We start from the raw sequence: 19,907 nt of genomic DNA, 5'->3' as shown, positions 1-19,907 counted from the left end.
CTTTGGAGCAGGGCTGCCAGTACTGCTTGTAATAGGCTCAGTACTGCATTAAGTTGTGCTTACTGGGGGACCAACCAGCTGTACATTGTCTAATACAATTATTCTGTCAAATCCTATTATTATTGGGGTAGTTTAGACAAGGAAACCCTTTTTTAGTTCAGGTATAGTTATAACGATTCAATGAGCAAACCCAAATATCTAAAAATTGAAAATCCATACAACAACTATTTTAAGGATGTGTTAACAGGATTTCTAAAATTAGACAAATATTCTGGAAAAACGCAAGTCAAACCAGTATCTTCCAATACAAGCCTAGGTTGTGGTTTTGGACTCTTGTGAAGGACTTTCCTCTGTGAAAAACACACACCGGTTTCTCTGAGGTAAAAACACAGTTCTGACTACTACTACCACGTGGAAATTCACAGAGGTCAAACCTAAATCCTCTGTGCTGAGTTTGACCTTGGCATGCTCATGGATCAGCAAAACTAATTGCATTACCTTCGCTGCCTTCTCAGGAAGATATAGGCCACCATTTTTAGCAATTAAAACTATACCTAGCCAAGGGCTAAAAGACGGTCCACTGATTAACCCAATAACTTTTAATAATCTTCTTCAAAAGTTTAATACCCATTTTAGGTACTGCCTCTTCATCTAGTTCTTTGACAGGCTATAAGCGTTGTCCATTGAAGAACATTCTTTCTTTCAAGATAAATTGAGCTTTTCTAAAGCCAACATTTATTCCCTCATCTTTCTTGGTTATTAAACATTACTCCATGGGCAGATATCCATTCTGTCATAGATATTTTCAGACTCCTATTAGTGCATCTAATTTACATCAAGTAGACCCAGGTGAGAAGCTCCCCTGATGATTAACATTTTGGTTTTTTTCCAGATTAACTGTCAGTTGTACTGTAGCAATCAAAGCAGGAAAACTCTTCATTCTTGAGACCTAAATATTTCCCCTTAATAACAACACAAATTAGAGGACAGCTTGGTATACTAAATCAATTCCTGAATCTTAATTTTCACAGTGCCTGTCCATAACTGTTCATGTTACTTATACTTGACAAGGCCTGGATGATTCGCTCTGTATTCCACTTTCCTAATGTTATTTTACAGATTCAAGCATCAATCTGAAAGGTTTAAACTCCTTGTGACTGTTGAAGAGTGGGTATTTTTCCATTACTTAAAGCAGGGATTTTGACAACTGTATAAATTCCATTAATACATTATTTTGGCCAAGTAAATGACTGACTTGACATCTGAAATGCTCTTACTGTTAGTGGAGTTACTTTTTCCACTCACAACCTAATTTGGGCAAACTCATCCCCTGCCTCTCTGATCAAATGCATGGTAATTTAATTATATTCTGTAAAAGTCGCTGAGACCGATGATTAACTCACTATACAGGGAAGTGTCTTCCACTACGATAAAGCCATGCAGTGCCAGACTGATTATTTTGCCTATACAACCACGTTATATTTATTACAGACATTAGCAGTAAGTGGAAAGAGCATGGTTCTTCTATTACTGAATTAAGCCCAAGCAATTGTTAAGTGAAAACATAAACCAGGAGTACAGCTAAGAGAAAAATCAAATTTAACATGGAAACCATCCACTTACAAAATTGTTTTGGTATTTAACAACTATTATCTCCCAGAAGAAAGGTGTGAAATAAACAGCAGTCTAAATTTTTTAGACACAGGACTCTGATGTAATTAAACATCTGATAGCAATGTTTCCACCAAGCCACAGGGGATTGTAGGCTAACATATTTGTTGTTGGCATAATGAAACACTAAGACTGTATTTTAACAGGACTTTTAATGTGTGGGTTTATATAAAAACCTTGCCAGTGTTCCCATCATTAGTATACTTCACTAAGATTTCACTGAGATGTGAGATTCACGGTTCCCTATACCTAAAAATTATTTTATAAATGAATGTGTTTTATGTCCTTTGTTTTACAACACACTTGTGATACCATTTTTTCAATTGCTAAGTATTTTTAACTACAAAAATATTCTATTTCATTTCTAGAAAGGCAAGAATTATTTCAGCACGCTTTTTCTGCACCTTCTATCAATGCTGCCTAGACTATGATTTCATGCATGTTTATTTCTTTTTTTGTGGGACATAGCAGTGTAAACACTGCGTGATGAAATATTTCTATCACAAAGTACCTTAAGCAGCAGTACACACCGATAATATTGTGAAAATACAAGCCTGAGTGCTCTTTATGTGCCAAAGAGAATAACAATGTGTTTCCAATGAATAAAGTTGTCTGGAGATTCTGGCTTTTGTTAATAAAAATTTAATTTGTCATGTAAATACTGCTCTTGAGCACTGTTGTCCAAATTCTTACTTCAGTACAAAACCTGAAGCTGCCTGTTGACCTTTGCAGCAACTAAAATATGAACCAGGCAATAGGGCACTCTCATCTGTTAAGTCTCGATGACTTTAAAATGGTGGTTTATAGCTCCATGAAGGAGCAGCACTCCTTCATGATTTTGTCTACTTTCTTCCGCTTTCAAATGAGGGCACAAAACCCGACAAGAGCAAATCCCCCTGCCCCCATAAGCGATGCCCAGAGAGGGAGGCTGCAGTCCCTGCTTAGCTACAGCGAGAGGAAAGGGCTTTTGAACACCGTTTCTGCCTCCGAGCCTCCCCACGGCTCCTTGTGTGCTCACGGCCATCCTGGGAAGCTTCCTCCAATTCCCCCCTCCGCTGTCTTTCAAATAACTCTACACATGCCCTGCGAATGAAGAATAGCGAGAGCTCAGGATCAGCTCTTTAATAATGGCCAGTTCCCAGTGACATCAAGCACAGCTATTGAGATATTTTCTCTGACAGCCAGGTTACTTAAGCTTCTGCTTAAATTTTATAAATAACCTTCCTCTTGCTATTACAGAATATGCTGACAGATTTCAGAATTTTCATCCCATTCCTCCCTACAAAACTCTGAGGAAAATTTATGGTGGCAAGGACTGCAGGCTGTGCATCCTTTTGCAAATCTCTTCTCGGTCACTGGGATAGCCCTTACCATGTGCATCCATCCATATACATCATGACGTGATTAGGCTATTGCAGTTTGGGCACTCGAGCTTCTCAGCTGCTACATGTCCTCTTCACTAGTGTTGGGATGCAGTCCAATAAGCCCTACTTAAATCTGCAGAAGCTACTGGCAAAAAATAAAAAAAAAGCCCTTTTAGTAAGTTTCCTAGGCTTTCCTATACAACTCCAAAGAAATTTGAACTGTATTTCTAAGTTCCTTCAGAAGCCACCGGAGCTGAGGTTTATCAACACAGATTTTTTTAAGAAATGAGCATAACATAACATATACCTGCCTAAGTTGTTCACAATTTCAGACTTCATACATTAATCTGTCTCACTGAGCAGACAACGACTTTGAAGTTATCTATGTGCTAATAAATGTCAACCTTAAGAATACAAAGTAGTATCTCAGCATACCCTAGCTGGACCGGGTTCCTCTCACAGTGAGTTTTATAGCCCACATCTCCATCAAATACTAGTAGCCTGGCTTTATCAAGCATTTCCTCTTTCGCTCTAGCTTTTGTATTTTTTTTTTTTTTTTGTATTTGCCAACACACTGTGCCTCTCCTTCCTGGGTTTCAGGTGACTCATCAAGACACCTGCTCAATTTACTCTTGTCACTTGAGAAACAGCTTATGAGAATCATAGAATCACAGAATGGTTTAGGTTGGAAGGGACCTTAAAGATTATCGAGTTCCAATCCCCCTGCCATGGGCAGGGACACCTCCCACTAGACCAGGTTGCTCAAAGCCCCATCCAGCCTGGCCTTAAACACCTCCAGGGACAGGGCATCCACAACTTCTCTAGGCAACTTGTTCCAGTGCCTTACCATCCTCAAAGTGAAAGATTTCTTCCTAATATCTAATCTAAATCTACCTTCTTCCAGTTTGAAGCCATTCCCCCTTGTCCTATCCCTACGTGCCCTTGTAAAAAGTCCTTCCCCAGCTCTCCTGTGGGCCCCCTTTAGATACTGGAAGGCTGCTAATAAGGTCTCCCTGGAGCCTTCTATTCTCCAGGCTGAACAATCCCAACTCTTTCAGCCTGTCCTCATAGGAGAGGTGCTCCAGCACCTCCATACAAGATAAATGCTGTTGCAGTAAAATAGGGCTTTTCTCTACATTTCCTGTTCGTATTGCAGAGGCTCAAAAGGAAGTTTCAAACTCCTTGCTGATGCACCCATAATACCCTCTCTTGAGGGTCTTGAACAAGAGAAAGAAGTCTTGTTACTGCAATCCTGTGATACACTCATGCTGATCCACTGTTAAAAGGCATTTTACCAGTGATAAGACTGCAAATTTTCATTCATCACAGAAATTGAACACAATTGTCATGACTATCTGCCTAGTTCAAATAAGGTTCACAACTACAATGAATTTGCCGCTCAAATACTAAAAGCTATGTTGCTATGCTTAGATTTAGATGTAAATACCTGTCCATCATCTGCATGAATAATTAGCACACTTCTGTCTTTAAAAAATTCTTTAAAATATCTGTTCAAAAAACAAAAACCAACACCTTCTCTTTCCTCTGCATTTACACAAGTTCTAATTTTGTGACATGTTCATTTAAACTGACACAATTTGTAACAAAACCTTCATTATACAAGACAGCTAGAAACAGAGCTGTCTTTAACAATGAATCACAATTCTAAACTTTATGATTCACCCAAGTATGTCTTCTGCCAAGGAAGACCAATGTGATTAAAAAGCTAAAGAATGGAAATGTAAACAGTAAAGCTGTGACATAAAGCAAGGCATGCATATGCTCTAGTTACTCATAGACTCTTAAGATCAGAAACCTAACCAGTCATTTTTAATGATTTCTAACTTCTAGTTTTTCCTTCAGATTTAATTATCTTTCTAACTAAAATATGAACAGTGCAGACTATTTTGTTCAAAATAAACTGCTGATGAATGCACAGTCAGATGTGTGTACATTCCTATTTTTCTTATTGAACACATTTGTTGATATGTTACGTATTACAGTGTGCGTAGGCAAACAGATCAGAAATCAGACAAACTAATAGCATCGGCAACATTCCCTTGCACTGAAAAAGAGGAACCAAGAACTGTTTTCACACACAAGAATGCAATTACTTGCTCTACTGAGTATTGACACAAAACAAATGGACAAACCATAGGAAACCAAAGGGCTGAGATTACTTCTATAAGATTATTGTTTCACTGTGTCATCAAAAGTAAATTACCTCAAACAGATGAATGAATCTGTGATTTCTGCATTCATGAGCATCAGACATTTGAGAGATAACTCTTCTTCAATTGAAAAAGATACCCTGTTATGTCTACATTTTCACAGTGTGGTAAACGTTTTTACAGAAATCACCAACAGTTAAATGATCTGTTCCAAATATCTTTAGTCCAGTATCACATTATAAATGCAGTATCAGTACCAAATGGATTTCATATTTCAGTGTTTAGCATTTCCTGATTTTGGGGTGGTTAACAGGACTTGCACAGTATTAGCTCAGTCTTTTCTGTATCTACATCACAAAATAATCTTTAAATAAATGATTTATAGTATAGAACTTTTAACAACATATTGTCATACATTGTCTTCCATAGCCTGTAGAAACTTTATTTACGACAAGCCAATTGCGCAGGAAGGAGCCAAGAATTAGGAGGGAGAGAGGAAGAACTCTCTTCCAGAGTCTTCCTTCAGAAAGTGGTGAAATTTTTCTAATACTGTCCAGGGCAGAGCTCGGTCAGCCAGATGCTTGCCTCTGGGTCAGCCTTCCTGCAGCGAGCACCATGCACGAAATCAACTCTTGTGCAGGGCACCAAACACAATAACATCCGCCACTGAAAATTCACACATGGCTGTTCTCATGGCAGAATTTGAAATGTAAGAGGGGAAAGGGAATATGTTAATGCCCTGTGCAGGAGATAACCTATACAAAACAAATAGAACACACTATCCGAGTTTAAAATGCAATTTGCTGAGATGTGAAGAAAATAAAACTTCAACCAATAGCCTCTAGAGTTCCAGAAGTACGTTTTCCAAAGTGAATGTTACTTTTATGCAAAAATTCAACTTTTACTTCCAAGTCATATTCATTGTAAAGTTGTTCAAGAAAACAGAAAATATTCTACTTTTCTCAGCCTAAAGAAAAGCTGTACTAGTTTATTTAGCTCCTACAGAAAATCAGTTTACAATACTGAGCACAAAAGTAAAAGATATATTCAACACATTGTCAGGTATTAAGAAAATGAGACATGATACATAATATACCCGTGTTCAAGACATATTTCATGTTAATTTATACAATCTACATCATAGAATCATAGAATGGTTTAGGTTGGAAAGGACCTTGAAGATCATCGAGTTCCAACCCCCGAAAAATATTGGGCCAAAAAAGGCTGTCTTTAATGCCTTTAACTTTCAACACCGCAATAGGCTAGACAATAATTAGATTCATATTTAGATACTTGGACTGAGGCGTGTGCCTAAACCGTGACAGTTATCCAACTTAAATAACTTTGTGAGTTCTACAATAAAATGTATACATTGGATAGACTAAATAAAAAGTAAGAGCAAACAAAAATCTCCCCTTTCTAACCCTTTCTAGGGTTAGATCTCCCCTTTCTAGTTGATCTCAGACACATTTACAGAATTCTACCAAAACCATCCACTTCTTCAGGCTTAGCTGCTCCCAGGGTTCTTAATTAACAATTGCTCATCCTACCACTTGACCACATTACACTAGAGAGCTACTTTTATTATATCTGCTTGTAGGAACGAGACTACTGCTTGAATACATCATCCTTTGCAAGATCAAACTCTGTGTAGTACCAGAGGGAAATTCTGCCAATCTATTTTACCAGATTTGAAAACTGTATGCCCAGTAATTCCAAAATAATGTACATACTCTGCATGTGTGTGTACCGCACATGATCAAAATTACAATTTAAAAAGAGGAACATCTCATGACGCACAAGAATAGTAAAAAAAAAAAAATAAATTTGCATGCAGTACAGTTAGCTATCTTTATTTATTAACTGACTTTGAGGCAAAGGCAAGAGATTTAGGTACCAACATGCAAGTACAGAAGACAACATTTTGTACTGTCTGAACTCCTACCGTCAAAGACAGAAATCTTATTTTCTCAGTGTGTAATCTGAATGTATCCTCCAGAGCTGCTACAAACAGACTGCATTAGCAATAGACCTTCGAAAGAATTACCACAGACAGAAGCCTTTTGTATTAGCCGGCAGTACCTTCAGGTTTCATTCTGTGGTAAGTCCTAAATTGATCTCCTGTAACACTTTCTGAGCAAGCGGTAGGAGTTACTAGCTTAATATTTACTCTGTGACTTTTTAAAGTATACCGTAACCTCCTCTAATACTGCAGGGAAGTTAATGACCAGAACATTTCAGTTCTGCAGTTAGCAGTGTCCTTGCTCAGGTATTCCACAATCTGCTGAGCCAATATTGTTTTAATGTATAGAAGCCTGCACTCAGAAAAGGCAAAAGAAAAAAAACCTTCTTGGAATTCAGGTTGACTAGTAGTTCAAAACAATTCAATTACTGTAACACAATAAGTAGGAACTGCAATAATTTTCACACTGAGTTTATTTAATGCACCTAAAAAAAATGTCTCCTGACTATACTTTAACAGTCACACATACAGTGTTCTGTTAAATCCACAAAACTCTCTATGAAGACAGGTGACAGTAAAGCTGGATAGGGATGCTAAATTTATTTGTTATCAAATGGAAATGGTGGAAAAATATGTGAATCACTAGATTCGAATGGGTCAGTGGTTTTAAAATCCCACCAGCAGCTTGTTAAATAGGCTGCACCTCAGTGGTTAATTCCAGGGCCGATTCTTTTCAGCAGCTTTAACAACCCGTACAGAAAGCATCCTCAGCAAGTTTGGGGACACCACCAGTCTGAGAGGAGCAGTCAGTACCTACCTGGAAGGCAGGGCTGCCATTCAGAGGACTTTGACAGCCTGGAGAAATGGGCTTGCACTGAACTTTAACAGTGTAAATGCAAAGTCTTGCACCTCTCATGCTCTCATTGCTCTCTACAACTGCTTAATTTGAGGGTATAGAGAAGAGAGAGCCAGGCTGTTCTCAGAGATATATAGTGAAAGGATAAGGGACCACCAACACAAATTGCAGCAAGGGAAATTTCAGCTGAGATAGTAGGGAAAAAAAAAAAGCAGTGCTAGGCTGGAAAAGCACTGAAGCTAATTCTCAGAGAGGCTGTAGGGTCTCCATCCTGGGAAATACTCCAAACATGTAGACATGCCCCTGAGCAACCTGCTCTACTCTGGGTGGGAACTGACTTTGAAACTGACCCTGCTTTGTGTGGAAGGTTGGACCAAGGGACCTCCAGAGCGTTATTCCAACTCAAAATTACTGTAGGGTTCTCCGATCCTAAATTTTCAAACACACACAGACAGCAAACATCTTATTTTTGGTCAAATGGATATACCCATAAACATGCCTTCACATTCTCGCCACATGAAAAATGTCACATTTTCACAGGTGAATTTATACAACCTTTTCCACAAAAAGAGGCAAGTCAAGTCACCCATCCCTTTTTTTTTTTTCTTTTTGAAAACATACTTTCCACAAACACCTCTGTAAACTCGCTTCAGGTAAGGATGGGGAAATAAACTGAACAAACAATACCATAAAATTAGTCTCTAATGTGGTATCAATACTTAAAAATAAATTAATACCAGTATTTTATCATAAAACATTTGCCAGATACCAGTTAGGATGCATACCATAACAGCATTCAGTATTTTCCTTTGCTGATGCACATAAAGATAGATAAAATGAATGTTAGGTTTTAATGACTAAAATTTTAGACATTTCCCACACCAGTGCAGCTATGGATTTCTGAGGAATAAATGACAGAAACAAAGGGTCTAACCTCTTGCTTGTAGCCCAGGTCCACAAGTCTCATGTGCTCCTGGACTGTCTTGGCGCACGTACCATGGTACGAGCTGGCACCTGCGCCACTTGTGGGTCTTCCACCTGAAATGAGGGGGGAAGCAATCAACTTCAAACAATCCATCTAAACTTGTAGCAATCAAAACTGAGGCAGCAGAGCTGTTAGATAGTGTTAGAAACCAACGTAAGCTATTGGTTATAATTACTAACTGGTCACAGCCAATTCACAACAAACAGTACCAACACCATAAATTTTTCATTCTTTCCTGTTTACTTTTTTGCTCCTTTTAGGATTAGGCCATTAAGAACCCAGGGAAGGAAGGAGGAGGCAGAGGAGGGAAGAGAAAGAAAACTTTATACATATTTTCAAGGATTTCAAAGTACAAAGGTACAGTAACACTACCTAACAAATACACAAACAACACAAACCACAATGTGAGGATTTTACATTAATACAAAGCATTAACACATTTCTACAAGATGTCAGAAAGAAATTTCAAAAAAGAATACTATGCAAAATAACAAAATGATGTGACTTGAATACCCATTTAACAAAAGAACTCCTTTGCTGTGGATTTATATTTGAGCATCCGCGGAGTATTTTACTAGTCAACAAAATGACATAATAAAATTTGAAAAGTGGATTTACTGAAGTGACAATAACATGTCATAAAAACAATATGGACCCATTAAATAATGATGAGTTTTTAAATAGTAGGATGCCCTAATAAACCTCATCTCTTTCTCACTTTGCCTTCCTTTCTTTCTTTTTTCCACCTATCTCAGTGAAGCAAAGATGTGTTGAAGTTTCCCAAATACACTCCAGAGATAGATTCCAGGGTTGGTTTCTGGTCCATGCAGCATTAGGAGTGTCTTTTGGCAGTAAATACTGTCACATATAGGTGTTAGTGCATTTCTTTCTCTTTTACTTCTTTCCCCTCCCCCAGGTCTTTTCTTCCCCTCCCTTGGGCACGTCTTGGAACACAAGAACAAATGAAGCAATTCTGCCTTGCTTGAAGCACAGACAAGTCTTGGAGTTACAGACAAAGATGAGATCTGATGAGCAAAGTCTTAAGATTTTTGTTTTGTTTTTTCAAATTTCAAATAATAGGATTACAAGGGTAAAGTTTTCACAAGAAACAAATCCCTTTGCTAAGCTTCATCTTCCAAACACTATCCTAAAAGGAGAAATTAAAAGCAAAAAGGGACCCCAGCTACAGCAAAGCATTGGGACAGTGGGTTTAAATGACTGTGAGGGTGCCTCAGGCAGCCCCAGAGCACCTGGGGTCTCCGGTAGTTGAATGGCAGCACCTTACAAATGTGGAGCTAACGAAGAGATCCAGCACAATGTGAATATGGGCCCAGACCATATAAAAAGAAAACCCAGACAAAAAGAACTTGAAAAAAAACTTTGATAAGAAAGGTGATATTGTACTGCTTAAATTATTCTAGCATTAATATTAACTTCTGTGAAACTTTTACAAAGTTCCCTTCTAGTGCTGCAGAATACCCTAGGCCTTAAATAAAACAAATCCGGGCAAGTCTGGTTATTGTCACATCTCTGATGTGACCAATACCAATCCAGAGTTGTCTGAATTATTGAGAGCGGGGGCAAAAAAATTGCTAAGTTCCCAGCAACCATTGGCTGCTCTCATGTTTAAAATTATCTCAATCATTTTGCACCTCAAGTTTCATTGTAACTTGCCTCTGCAGGATAGTATCTAAACAAAGGCATGACCCAAGCTGAGTGTGCGAGTTCATCTGTCTTAGCATGTGTATAGGTCAGAAAGATGCTAAAGGAAATGTAAAGAAAATGGTTTTCGTATTAGTTTGTGTCATGAAATTTAAATCACCTCATCTACCACTTTCTAGCAACTGTTCTGCTCAGTGTATCGCTGTGCACTAGCTCAGGTAAAATTTGATACTGAAGACATTAAAGGAATGAGGAGCAGCCAGCATTTTAAAAGATAAAACTCTGACTCTAGTATTGACTAGAAAAAGTTCTTCAGCTATATTTCTCTGATGTTTGGAGTACTGAATTTGGTAGCTTCCCAATGCTTTTTACATCCTTTCATATCTTTTAGTTATATACAGTGTGATCTCCTGATGAATTTGCAAAGACAATCCTTACTAGATGATGAAAGCAACACATTTCTTTAATCTTAATTTGTTTTGGCTAAAATAAGCTTAAATTTTATTTGCACCACTGCAACAAAGAAGGGTTTCATGGGAACTAGCAGTTGTTCTCTAGCCACTGGAGAAACAAAACATTGGCTTCCAATTCAAACATATTTATTATTCATCAAAAAAAAAATCTTTTTTTTTTCATTTCATCAAGTAAATCCAACCAACTGCACCAGAATTTCCTAAACTTTGCCTGTATCAACAGCCAGATCTTGCTATATATCTAGACGTTCCCATGCCACTCAGACAGATACTACAAAATTGCCCCAAAATTTTCTTAAACAGTTATGGTGGAGAGCCTCATCTGTTGGAACAGTCCACAGCATTCTCTGGTGAAGATTAGGTCAACACAGAGAATTTTGTACATTAGTTGTGCAGTATCTCAGGGCTGAGGTGGATGGAAAGATGGAGGATACAGTGCATGGCACAGCACGGCAGCAGAACTCAGCTCTCCTAAGCAGATGAGGCTGCATTTCAGTGCTTTGGATAATTTAGAAAGGAATAATCGTATAGAATTTCAAAATAGCCGTTAAGAAAGATTTGTCCTGGAAAGTATTTCTTAGTAGTTGCAATGTTCCTGCAAAGGAACAAAATGAACTAGTGATTTGCTATGGGCCCAACTGAGTCTACATATCTGTTCTGAAACCTTGATTTAGCTATGTATCCTATTTTTCTTAATAAGTGGAATTCAACAAGCTTTTGAGGTAGTACAGGTTGAAAAATCATGACTGAGCTGTCTTTGGTTGATTTAGAATACCTGTAGCTATAGCAGACAGGAGAAGCTTCACATTCTTTTTCCTCAAACAAGGAGTCCGGGCACTCCCGACCACCGTTGGCGGGGAGCTGGATGATGACTCGATGACGGGACTGCTTCTTTACTGTGACACCTCCTGCAAAGAGTAGAAGAGGTTGTTTCTCCTGCTACTACATAGGGAGGACAGTAGTTAGGGCAAAAATAAGATTTACCGTAACAAGTATTTGAGTCGATTGCTATAATAGTCACATGCTATTTTCTCCGTAAGCAGAAAATTAAGCCTAAGAGATAAAATACTTTAATCTCAGCTAAAGGCCAGGAAGCAGAACCAAACGGAAAGAAACAGTAGCAATACTGTACAAATGAATATACAGCTGAAATGAACACACAGTTCAAGTGAACAAAAATTAAACCAGCTCAGTTTGCTGCTATACTTTACAGTTTCAAAGTGTAAATTTGCCCTAATCCTTTGCATGCAGAAACAGAAACAGAAATTAATGGGAAGAAATTATTATATTTCAAAATTTTTCCATTCGGTAAATGACTCAATCAGAAAATCTGCTTGCCTTTTGCTTACCTCCACAGCCAGGAATATAATAAATTTAATTTACAGTCTTGGATCTCTCCAGGCTGAGCTTTAATTCTGCTCCCTATACCCTCGTTTCCCAGCTGGGACTAGCATTACTCTATTTAGATACACAAAAAATATTCCAAAAGAGCACGCCTTACATTTAAATGTGAAGTTTCATTTCCCACTCTGGAATTAATTTACAGTTTACGGTTTTTAATTATTATAGTCATTCATTATTAATGATAAACAGTAAATAGTTCCTGTAGGAATTTTGATTCCAGTCATCTTCTGTATCAGTTGTTCAGGCAGAAAATTAAGAGAAAAGTCACAAATCTATATTAGTTCCATAGTAATACCAAATACACAAATATTGTTAGGGGAAAATCTTGGATTTTTTTTTTTTTTTTTTTTTTCCAGAGAGCTGTAGCACAGACATTTGGCTGAGTGGGTCGATATCCAGCTTTGGGTGGGTTATTACAGCAGCTGCAGCTTGTCTGAACACAGAAGCGTCCTGGACCACGGCCAAACAATTGTAATTAGGAGCAAGCAGTAGGAGAATCCCGGCGGTGGCTCTCCACCACCTGGCCGCTTTTCAACGCAGAGGAAACCCTCCGCTCCCAAGTCAATCAGCTCCAGGAGATGCCAGGAGCTGGCACAAGGGGCACGACAGACGTACAGCCCAGCGAAGCTGCTGACCGGCTTGCTGACACAAATGGGCAAACCCCACGAAATAAAAATCGGTTGTGTAGCACAGAAAGAGACTGACTCACTGAATAGACAAAAGGCCTGTATTGGTTCACAAATATACTGGCTTTTAGCAGCATACATGCTAGCTTGAAGTCAATATTCGTGAAGATATGCTCATTGTATCAAGACCTTTCTTAAAACCCGCAGAAATAAGAACAGAAGAGGAGGGCATTTTTGTCCAAGATGATCTGCCCCAACAAAAACATTTCAGAAAGAACCATTAATATTGCTGTAAAATAGCACAGTATTTAATAATGAATAACTAATTCATAGATTCAGATTCAATGGTCTTACTTCACTGTTCTTTTTCAAAGGTTATAAATTTAATCTTCCTAACCCCTTTTTTATTTGTTAGAATGCACTAAGCGCTCATAGGAATTACTGCAAAAATGACTTTATGCTTGTGTCCTTTATAAAGCATGAAGAATTGGCCATGACATTCAAAGTGCGTATATTTCATGTAGCAATATCTTAAATTCTGATAATATGGTAGCTGTGAGTAATCACCACGTCCTACACGGGGATTAGCACCCCATGGAACTCGGGGTATTACAGAGCCTGTCTGTAACAGTACGTATTATAAAAATACCTCCTGTTAAGCTTAAAAGAGAAAAAAAAGATAATGCAGAAAAATGTGGGCAATATTAAGCCAGCCATCACTTTAACTTTATGTATGATTTCCATGTAATAAAAATTCAAGGGAGACCCGCACTGTTTTTAAAAGCTTTGCCAAGTATATTGAAACTGTATTGGAATGTATGTTTAAGTCAGGCCATTCATATCAACTTAAAGTCCGCTGATTTTCATTAACTTTTCTTCAGTTTTCAGTGGGGAAGAATAAACCAGCACAGGAAAAAGTGAAAGAGTTTTGCCAAAATTATATACCTATGCACATCTCTCTCTCTATCTCTCTCTCTTCAAATACAGTTTCTCTAATTGTACAATTATGTGTCTGCTCTGTGACTAGTTATCTATTTATCAGTGGAAGATGCAAAGAGGAGTTTGTAACATATAAGTAGGCAAAATGGGGATAAAAAACCCAAACAGATGCTTATAGAAAATGTACAGAAATAACAATTCTATTCAGCAAAAACACTATGTCCTCCTTGCAGCTGCTCTACCAGCATGTCCTTCATCAGAAAATGATGTGTATTCTGCCAAAGGTGACTGCTAGTCTGATTCCTTTTCTTTTTTTTCCTTAAAAATCTGTCTACTAGAACAAAATGTATAAAATTACCTTCTTGACATGAAGATGGACACAACGTCCAGTCGCTGAATGGAGTCACAATACAGTCCTTCCTACAGGGAAGCAGACAAGGCCTCACCGTTTCTGGTCGGAGGCTCTCAGGGCATCTAAAAAAAAAAACCGAAAAAGAAGCATTATCAAATAAACAATCATTCTGCAGTGAACTGGTGAATCATGACAGGTACTGAATGCCTGCAGGCACACCAGGGGAGTGCTAGTTGCCCAGAATTCACCAGGATTGAGCTCAGAAATAAAAAATGTTAGAATTTAAATACAGCTGGTGGAAGCAAGCCAAACCCAGTGCATTCTACACCTGGGGATTTAACTAAAAAAATCATGATTCCTCACTCATCATTCCAGACTGCCTTTCCAGTGTTATTGTCAAGTTTCCAAATGATTATGAAGAAAAAACATCTAGTTTACCTTAGCAAAATACATTTTTTGCTCTTCATAAATTTACCAGAAACAAAAACTCTGGAAGGAGGCACATTTAAACTAAATAACATTGCTAACCCAGGAACAAATAGGTTCCATGGCCGCGGAACTGGCCACAGATTATGACAGAAACCAGAAAAGGGTTTGAAACTGCCAGATCAATGAGACTGGGAAAGACTGTCAGAAAGGACAAAAACCCTTGCTTGTTTTAGGAAGAGGCTTGATCAGCATATAAAAGGGATTGTTGGACTGCCACATATGGGACTCATTAACCCAGGTCATTTTCCCCCATTCTGTGTTCCTATTTTTTCACCAGGGACGAGCAACTCTCTATGCTGCAGTACTTGTTTTCAGAACAATGCAATAACTCTTGCAGAAGCAGTGCAAATCTTTAAAATAATTTCAAAATTACTATTGCCCCATGCAGACTATCAAAGGAATACATGAAGAGTTAAGAAAAACATCACTGCTACATTTTGGAGCTTTTGGCTCATAGCAGGGAAAGCATCACTATGACTAGCTTTTGCTCTTGTGGCTGCTGGGCATCTTGGACCAGAGAGATGAGACACCAGTTTTATATTTGGATTGGATCAGCTGGGGAAGCTTGGCTTGCGTGAGGCATCTCTCTTGCCAGGCTGAAGGGAGCACAGGCAAGTCAAACAATGAACTACTCAGCAAACATGGTCTCCCTGGTCAGCGGAGAACTATGCCTGTGTCGCTTTTGGAAGAGAAATAGGGGGAAAGGAGCAGAAAAGTTGAGTTGCAGCTTTACAGGATCATGTTCTTCAGCAGTAACACTTGCTAGTTCATGATTTCCATTGGCTGTCTCTTCATTTTCTTGTCAGTTCATGTAAACTTCTCAGAGTACAATCTATTACTGTGAACCAGCACCAATTTCTTGGTGCCCTCTCCAACCTTTCTTTTTTCTCCCCTAACATAGCAACGTGAAGGGCCACAAAATACTATAGCTATAGTGACATAAATCTCCATCGTCTCTCCATAAACTGTCTCTACATTTTTAAGTCAAATTGTGCCTTGTTTGTGTGATTCATAAAATCAGATTATGTGCGTGGGTGTATTGTATATGGTCAGGTACACTTTAAAAACACCTCTGCCACCAATCACAGACATTGACTGTTTTCAGTAATTTTCTCTAAAGTTAAAACTCAAAATGCTTCTGAAAAGTATTGAACATTGGCTTAGTAATGGCTTTTTCCGTAACGAACAATGGAAATTATAAGCATACAAAAAGGTCTGAATTATACCCATTCACTGTTTCACTAAGAACTTCATCTTTCAGAAGCACTGAACATTATGATTTGTCTTCAGTTCCTTGGGCCAGGCAATTAGTTCAATTAGCACACCATTTCTATCTTTTATATTGTTTGTATTTAGTATACGTGGCTTAAAGTGAAGTATTGATTTTTTTGCAGTCCTTACTCAAGGTCAAATTAAACAGAAGAGATACAAGCTGAAGTCTGTAACTTGTGAGGTAGATAAGACCAATAATATTGATTGTATCATACCACAGTAATCCTTTTTATTAAGGGGAGTTTAAAACAAGGTTCCTATTTACATTTTCATGTTAAATGTCTGGTTCTTTAAAAACAATTCAGTGATTTTAATGTGACAATTTGAAGGATCAAGCAAGGCTTTTTTTTTCTCATTTCACAGGATTCATTTATGACACAATAAAACAGCCCTCCTCCCAAAAATTTAAGGTCAAATCAAAGTCAGACACATTAACAGCAAATTTTAAAAGGAAGATAAATCATTAGAGGGTTTTTTTTAAATGTAAAATGAATACCAAATAAATGAGATAAACATATCATGACTGAATAGAACAACAACTTAAAGCAGATAGACAACAATTTAGATTGCTGAATGTGCTGGCATTATTCCCCATATTTCCATTTAAAGTAAATTAGGAATAAGTCTACTCCTGAATAAAGCAACAAATGGCAGGCACCGTGCAAATATTTAGTGTGAGAATAGCTGCCTCATGAACTTTCTAAATGACCTCTGCTATCAGCTCTTCCAGCTCTGAATCTGTCCTGAGTGGGACATATTTACAGACTGCCAAACTGTACAAAGATATTATCAAATGCATTTTACTAGCAGCTAATCTGTATTTAACCCTGGTCATATATTAAATTGCGAAATTAAATCATTGGGCCAAAGAGATCTCTTTAAAAAACCACATTTATGGGAAAAAGCCCTCACAAGCATTGTCAAACCAATGTTCCAACTAATGCCCTGTCAGAACTGCACTACTCTTGACCTCCTCCGTCTGCTTCTGAGAAGGTGCTCTTACATGGGTTGTACTGTATTTAGACCTAAACCAGTATTTTTGCATGGAACTGCACTAATCCACATAATGCATTGCTTGCTTGGAGGTACCACAAAGATCTTGGAAATGGTGCTGCACTGCACACCACACACATTGCCTAAAGACTTTTATCTTGACTTGACCTGAAGATGGCAAGGGGCCAACTGGATTTAGCAGTCAGTCAGCTGTCAGCAATATCACCACTGTAAATGCCACCCATAAAAATCAATAGTGAGAAAGGTATTTTATAATCCTTCTGTAGCTTGAGTTTTTTCTTTTTAAAAGACAAATTGTTCCCTTATGAGAACACAAAGATGGGGGTCTTTTTGTCTTTGCATGCAGTCATTGCTGATATAAATATAGAGCAGTAAAATCCAAAGATATTTACAGCAGGAAGATACTTTTTAAGGTCTTTACTTTTTTGGCCCCACTTGTCCCACGTTGACTCTCACACAGATGACCTTTCTTGTCTGCATCCCCACGGAACAGGTGGCCTCCCCATTCCAGCTGGCAGAGGAGTTGAAAGCAGAGACAGACGTATCCTCTATGCACTGTCCCCACGGGCCGGTCTGCCAATGATACACAGTGCAAGAGTGTTCGTTACAGCTGCGCGTTTCCTGTAGGGCACTACTATTTGGGCACTGCATTCCTCCTGGAACAATAAAACAGGGCAAAAGTTCACGCAGTGGAAGGAAATGAAGTGTTTTATTAAAAAAATAAACAAACACAACACTTTGAAATGTTATTAGTTATATATTATCACTTTGATTACATGAAAGGAACATTGTTCTTTCTTCCTCCTCTTCTTATGCCCAATACGGACATTGACAAACTTCAGTCAACAGACTACACAGAACAGAATGTACATGGACAGTAAATGTAAATGTGTACAATAAAGATGCCAAAATAATCGTAACTTAGATAACATGCTACTTTAATGTGCTCGGAGTAAATCTACAGCCTTTTTATTTTGGGGTTCTCTAAAAGAGACTAAGATACCACATAAGGAAGTATGAAGGCTCCAGGCAGAAGAAATGGTTAAATGTTCTAGTTATGCATGTGTAGAGACCGCTGTTTATGTCTAAGTCATGGATCAATTAAAAAGATTTTTGGCGCTCTTGTCTGAGCTCCCTGTGGGTATTTATCCATGTTACGTAATTACCAAAGAGGATGGCACAGCTGGCAATTTCACATCCAGATTGAGATAACAAAGGCTGTTGCAGGTTAAGACTAAAATGCATTCATGTGTCAATAATTGCGAAGAAAAGCTCAGACAATGCTATCTTTGTTGTGCCTGTTTTCAGATAGTACGTTCCATTTCTTATATTCAAGCACTTCAAAGCTAATCTGGCCTCCCAATCCTCCATGAGTAAAGAGGAAGTCTTTCCTATCAGACTTGATCATAGGCTACTCGGTGTCTAGCCCTGTGGGTAGGCAGCACACCTGCTACAACTCTGGTGTTACTAGATGTACAGAATCTAGGTTTAAGAATCAATTTAAACATTCATGGCCTACACAGGAACAACAGGGCTCCCATCTCCAGGTGATGGAAAGCCAAGGAAAATCTAAATTACATTTTAGTCTTTCCTAAAAGACAACAGCAGCAAGAAAGATAACTGAAAGAGGAGCTTTTTAGTAGTTACTGCACTTAAGCCATACAATGCTTTTCTCTAAAAAGAAAAATGTATGTTCACACCAAGCACATGTCAGACAGCGTGTTAGCCTTTATATCCCACTGCTGAACTTTAGGTTGACCTCCTTCCTGCTCTACAGACATGCAAGAGGGAAGGGGTTTTAAGCACTCATTGTTGAGAGAAATTAAACAAAAAACTAAATGTAATCAAAGAAACAATGGATACTTCGAGTACTCCAACACAATTCAGTCAAGTATCACAAGCTTCATATCCCAAGGTGCTTTTATGGGATGCCTAGATCTGCAGCAAACATGAAGAAAGGGCCATTGTAATGAAAACACAGGACAAAATCCAAACTCTCAAATTATTTCCATAGAGATATTTTTAACTTCTGACTTTGGGATAAAAATATTGATGCAACCAGGCAACAGCAAACATCATATTAACTGACGCGTCATGCCAAAGACTAGCTAATCTTAAATTTTGCAAAGGGGGATTAGAAAAACCTAAAAACATGTGAATGTCATTAAATGACTGGAATCAAATTGGTTTTTTGGCTCAGAATGGATGCAACTCAAATCTACCAAATTTGCTTAAAATATATGTCGATATGCAAAGCATCAAGACAAAATATGTCTAATGCGTTTTCCTAAAAAAAGAAATAAAAAAAACACAAATGGTAAAACAAATTATGGTTATGTATTCAGTTTCAAGGTGTTATTCAAGCAGCTTCCTTCAGGAAAAAAAATCTTCCAGCTAAGACCAGCAGAGAGGAATATAAGCAAGGAAATTAGGAAAGTAAGTGTATTTTGAAAATTAGCAAAAAGCAAAGACAGTAAAGTCACAAATTATTTGGCATTGGAGAGAAAATTGATTCACATGAGGACTCTAGACATTTTCCCCCAGTATAAGGGTTAAAAAAAAAGGAGAATTTAGAAGAGATAATGAAGGATACTAAATTAATTATTTCCATCTGATGTTAGATCAACACCAGAGAAACATTTAAGCAAATTCATAAATTAAAGGGG

At 38.0% G+C, this 19,907-nt stretch overlaps 1 protein-coding gene across 1 annotated transcript in view; it reads right to left on the bottom strand.

Moving 5' to 3' along the window:
• The window catches only part of THSD7A (thrombospondin, type I, domain containing 7A), a 211,734-nt gene that overhangs the window by 47,737 nt on the left and 144,090 nt on the right, over window positions 1–19,907 (bottom strand). The window contains exons 8-11 of the mRNA XM_009895333.1: window positions 17,663–17,897; window positions 14,473–14,588; window positions 11,921–12,053; window positions 8,960–9,063 (exon numbers count right to left, since the gene is read on the bottom strand). Of these exons, the coding sequence (XP_009893635.1) occupies window positions 8,960–9,063; window positions 11,921–12,053; window positions 14,473–14,588; window positions 17,663–17,897 (588 nt within the window). The remainder of the gene's footprint in view (window positions 1–8,959; window positions 9,064–11,920; window positions 12,054–14,472; window positions 14,589–17,662; window positions 17,898–19,907) is intronic.

This window comes from Charadrius vociferus, unplaced genomic scaffold (assembly GCF_000708025.1).
Source record: "Charadrius vociferus isolate BGI_N301 unplaced genomic scaffold, ASM70802v2 scaffold31, whole genome shotgun sequence".
Classification (NCBI taxonomy): domain Eukaryota; kingdom Metazoa; phylum Chordata; class Aves; order Charadriiformes; family Charadriidae; genus Charadrius; species Charadrius vociferus.
The sequence above is the reverse complement of the archived record's forward strand: the minus strand, read 5'-3'. Positions and strand labels throughout refer to the sequence as shown.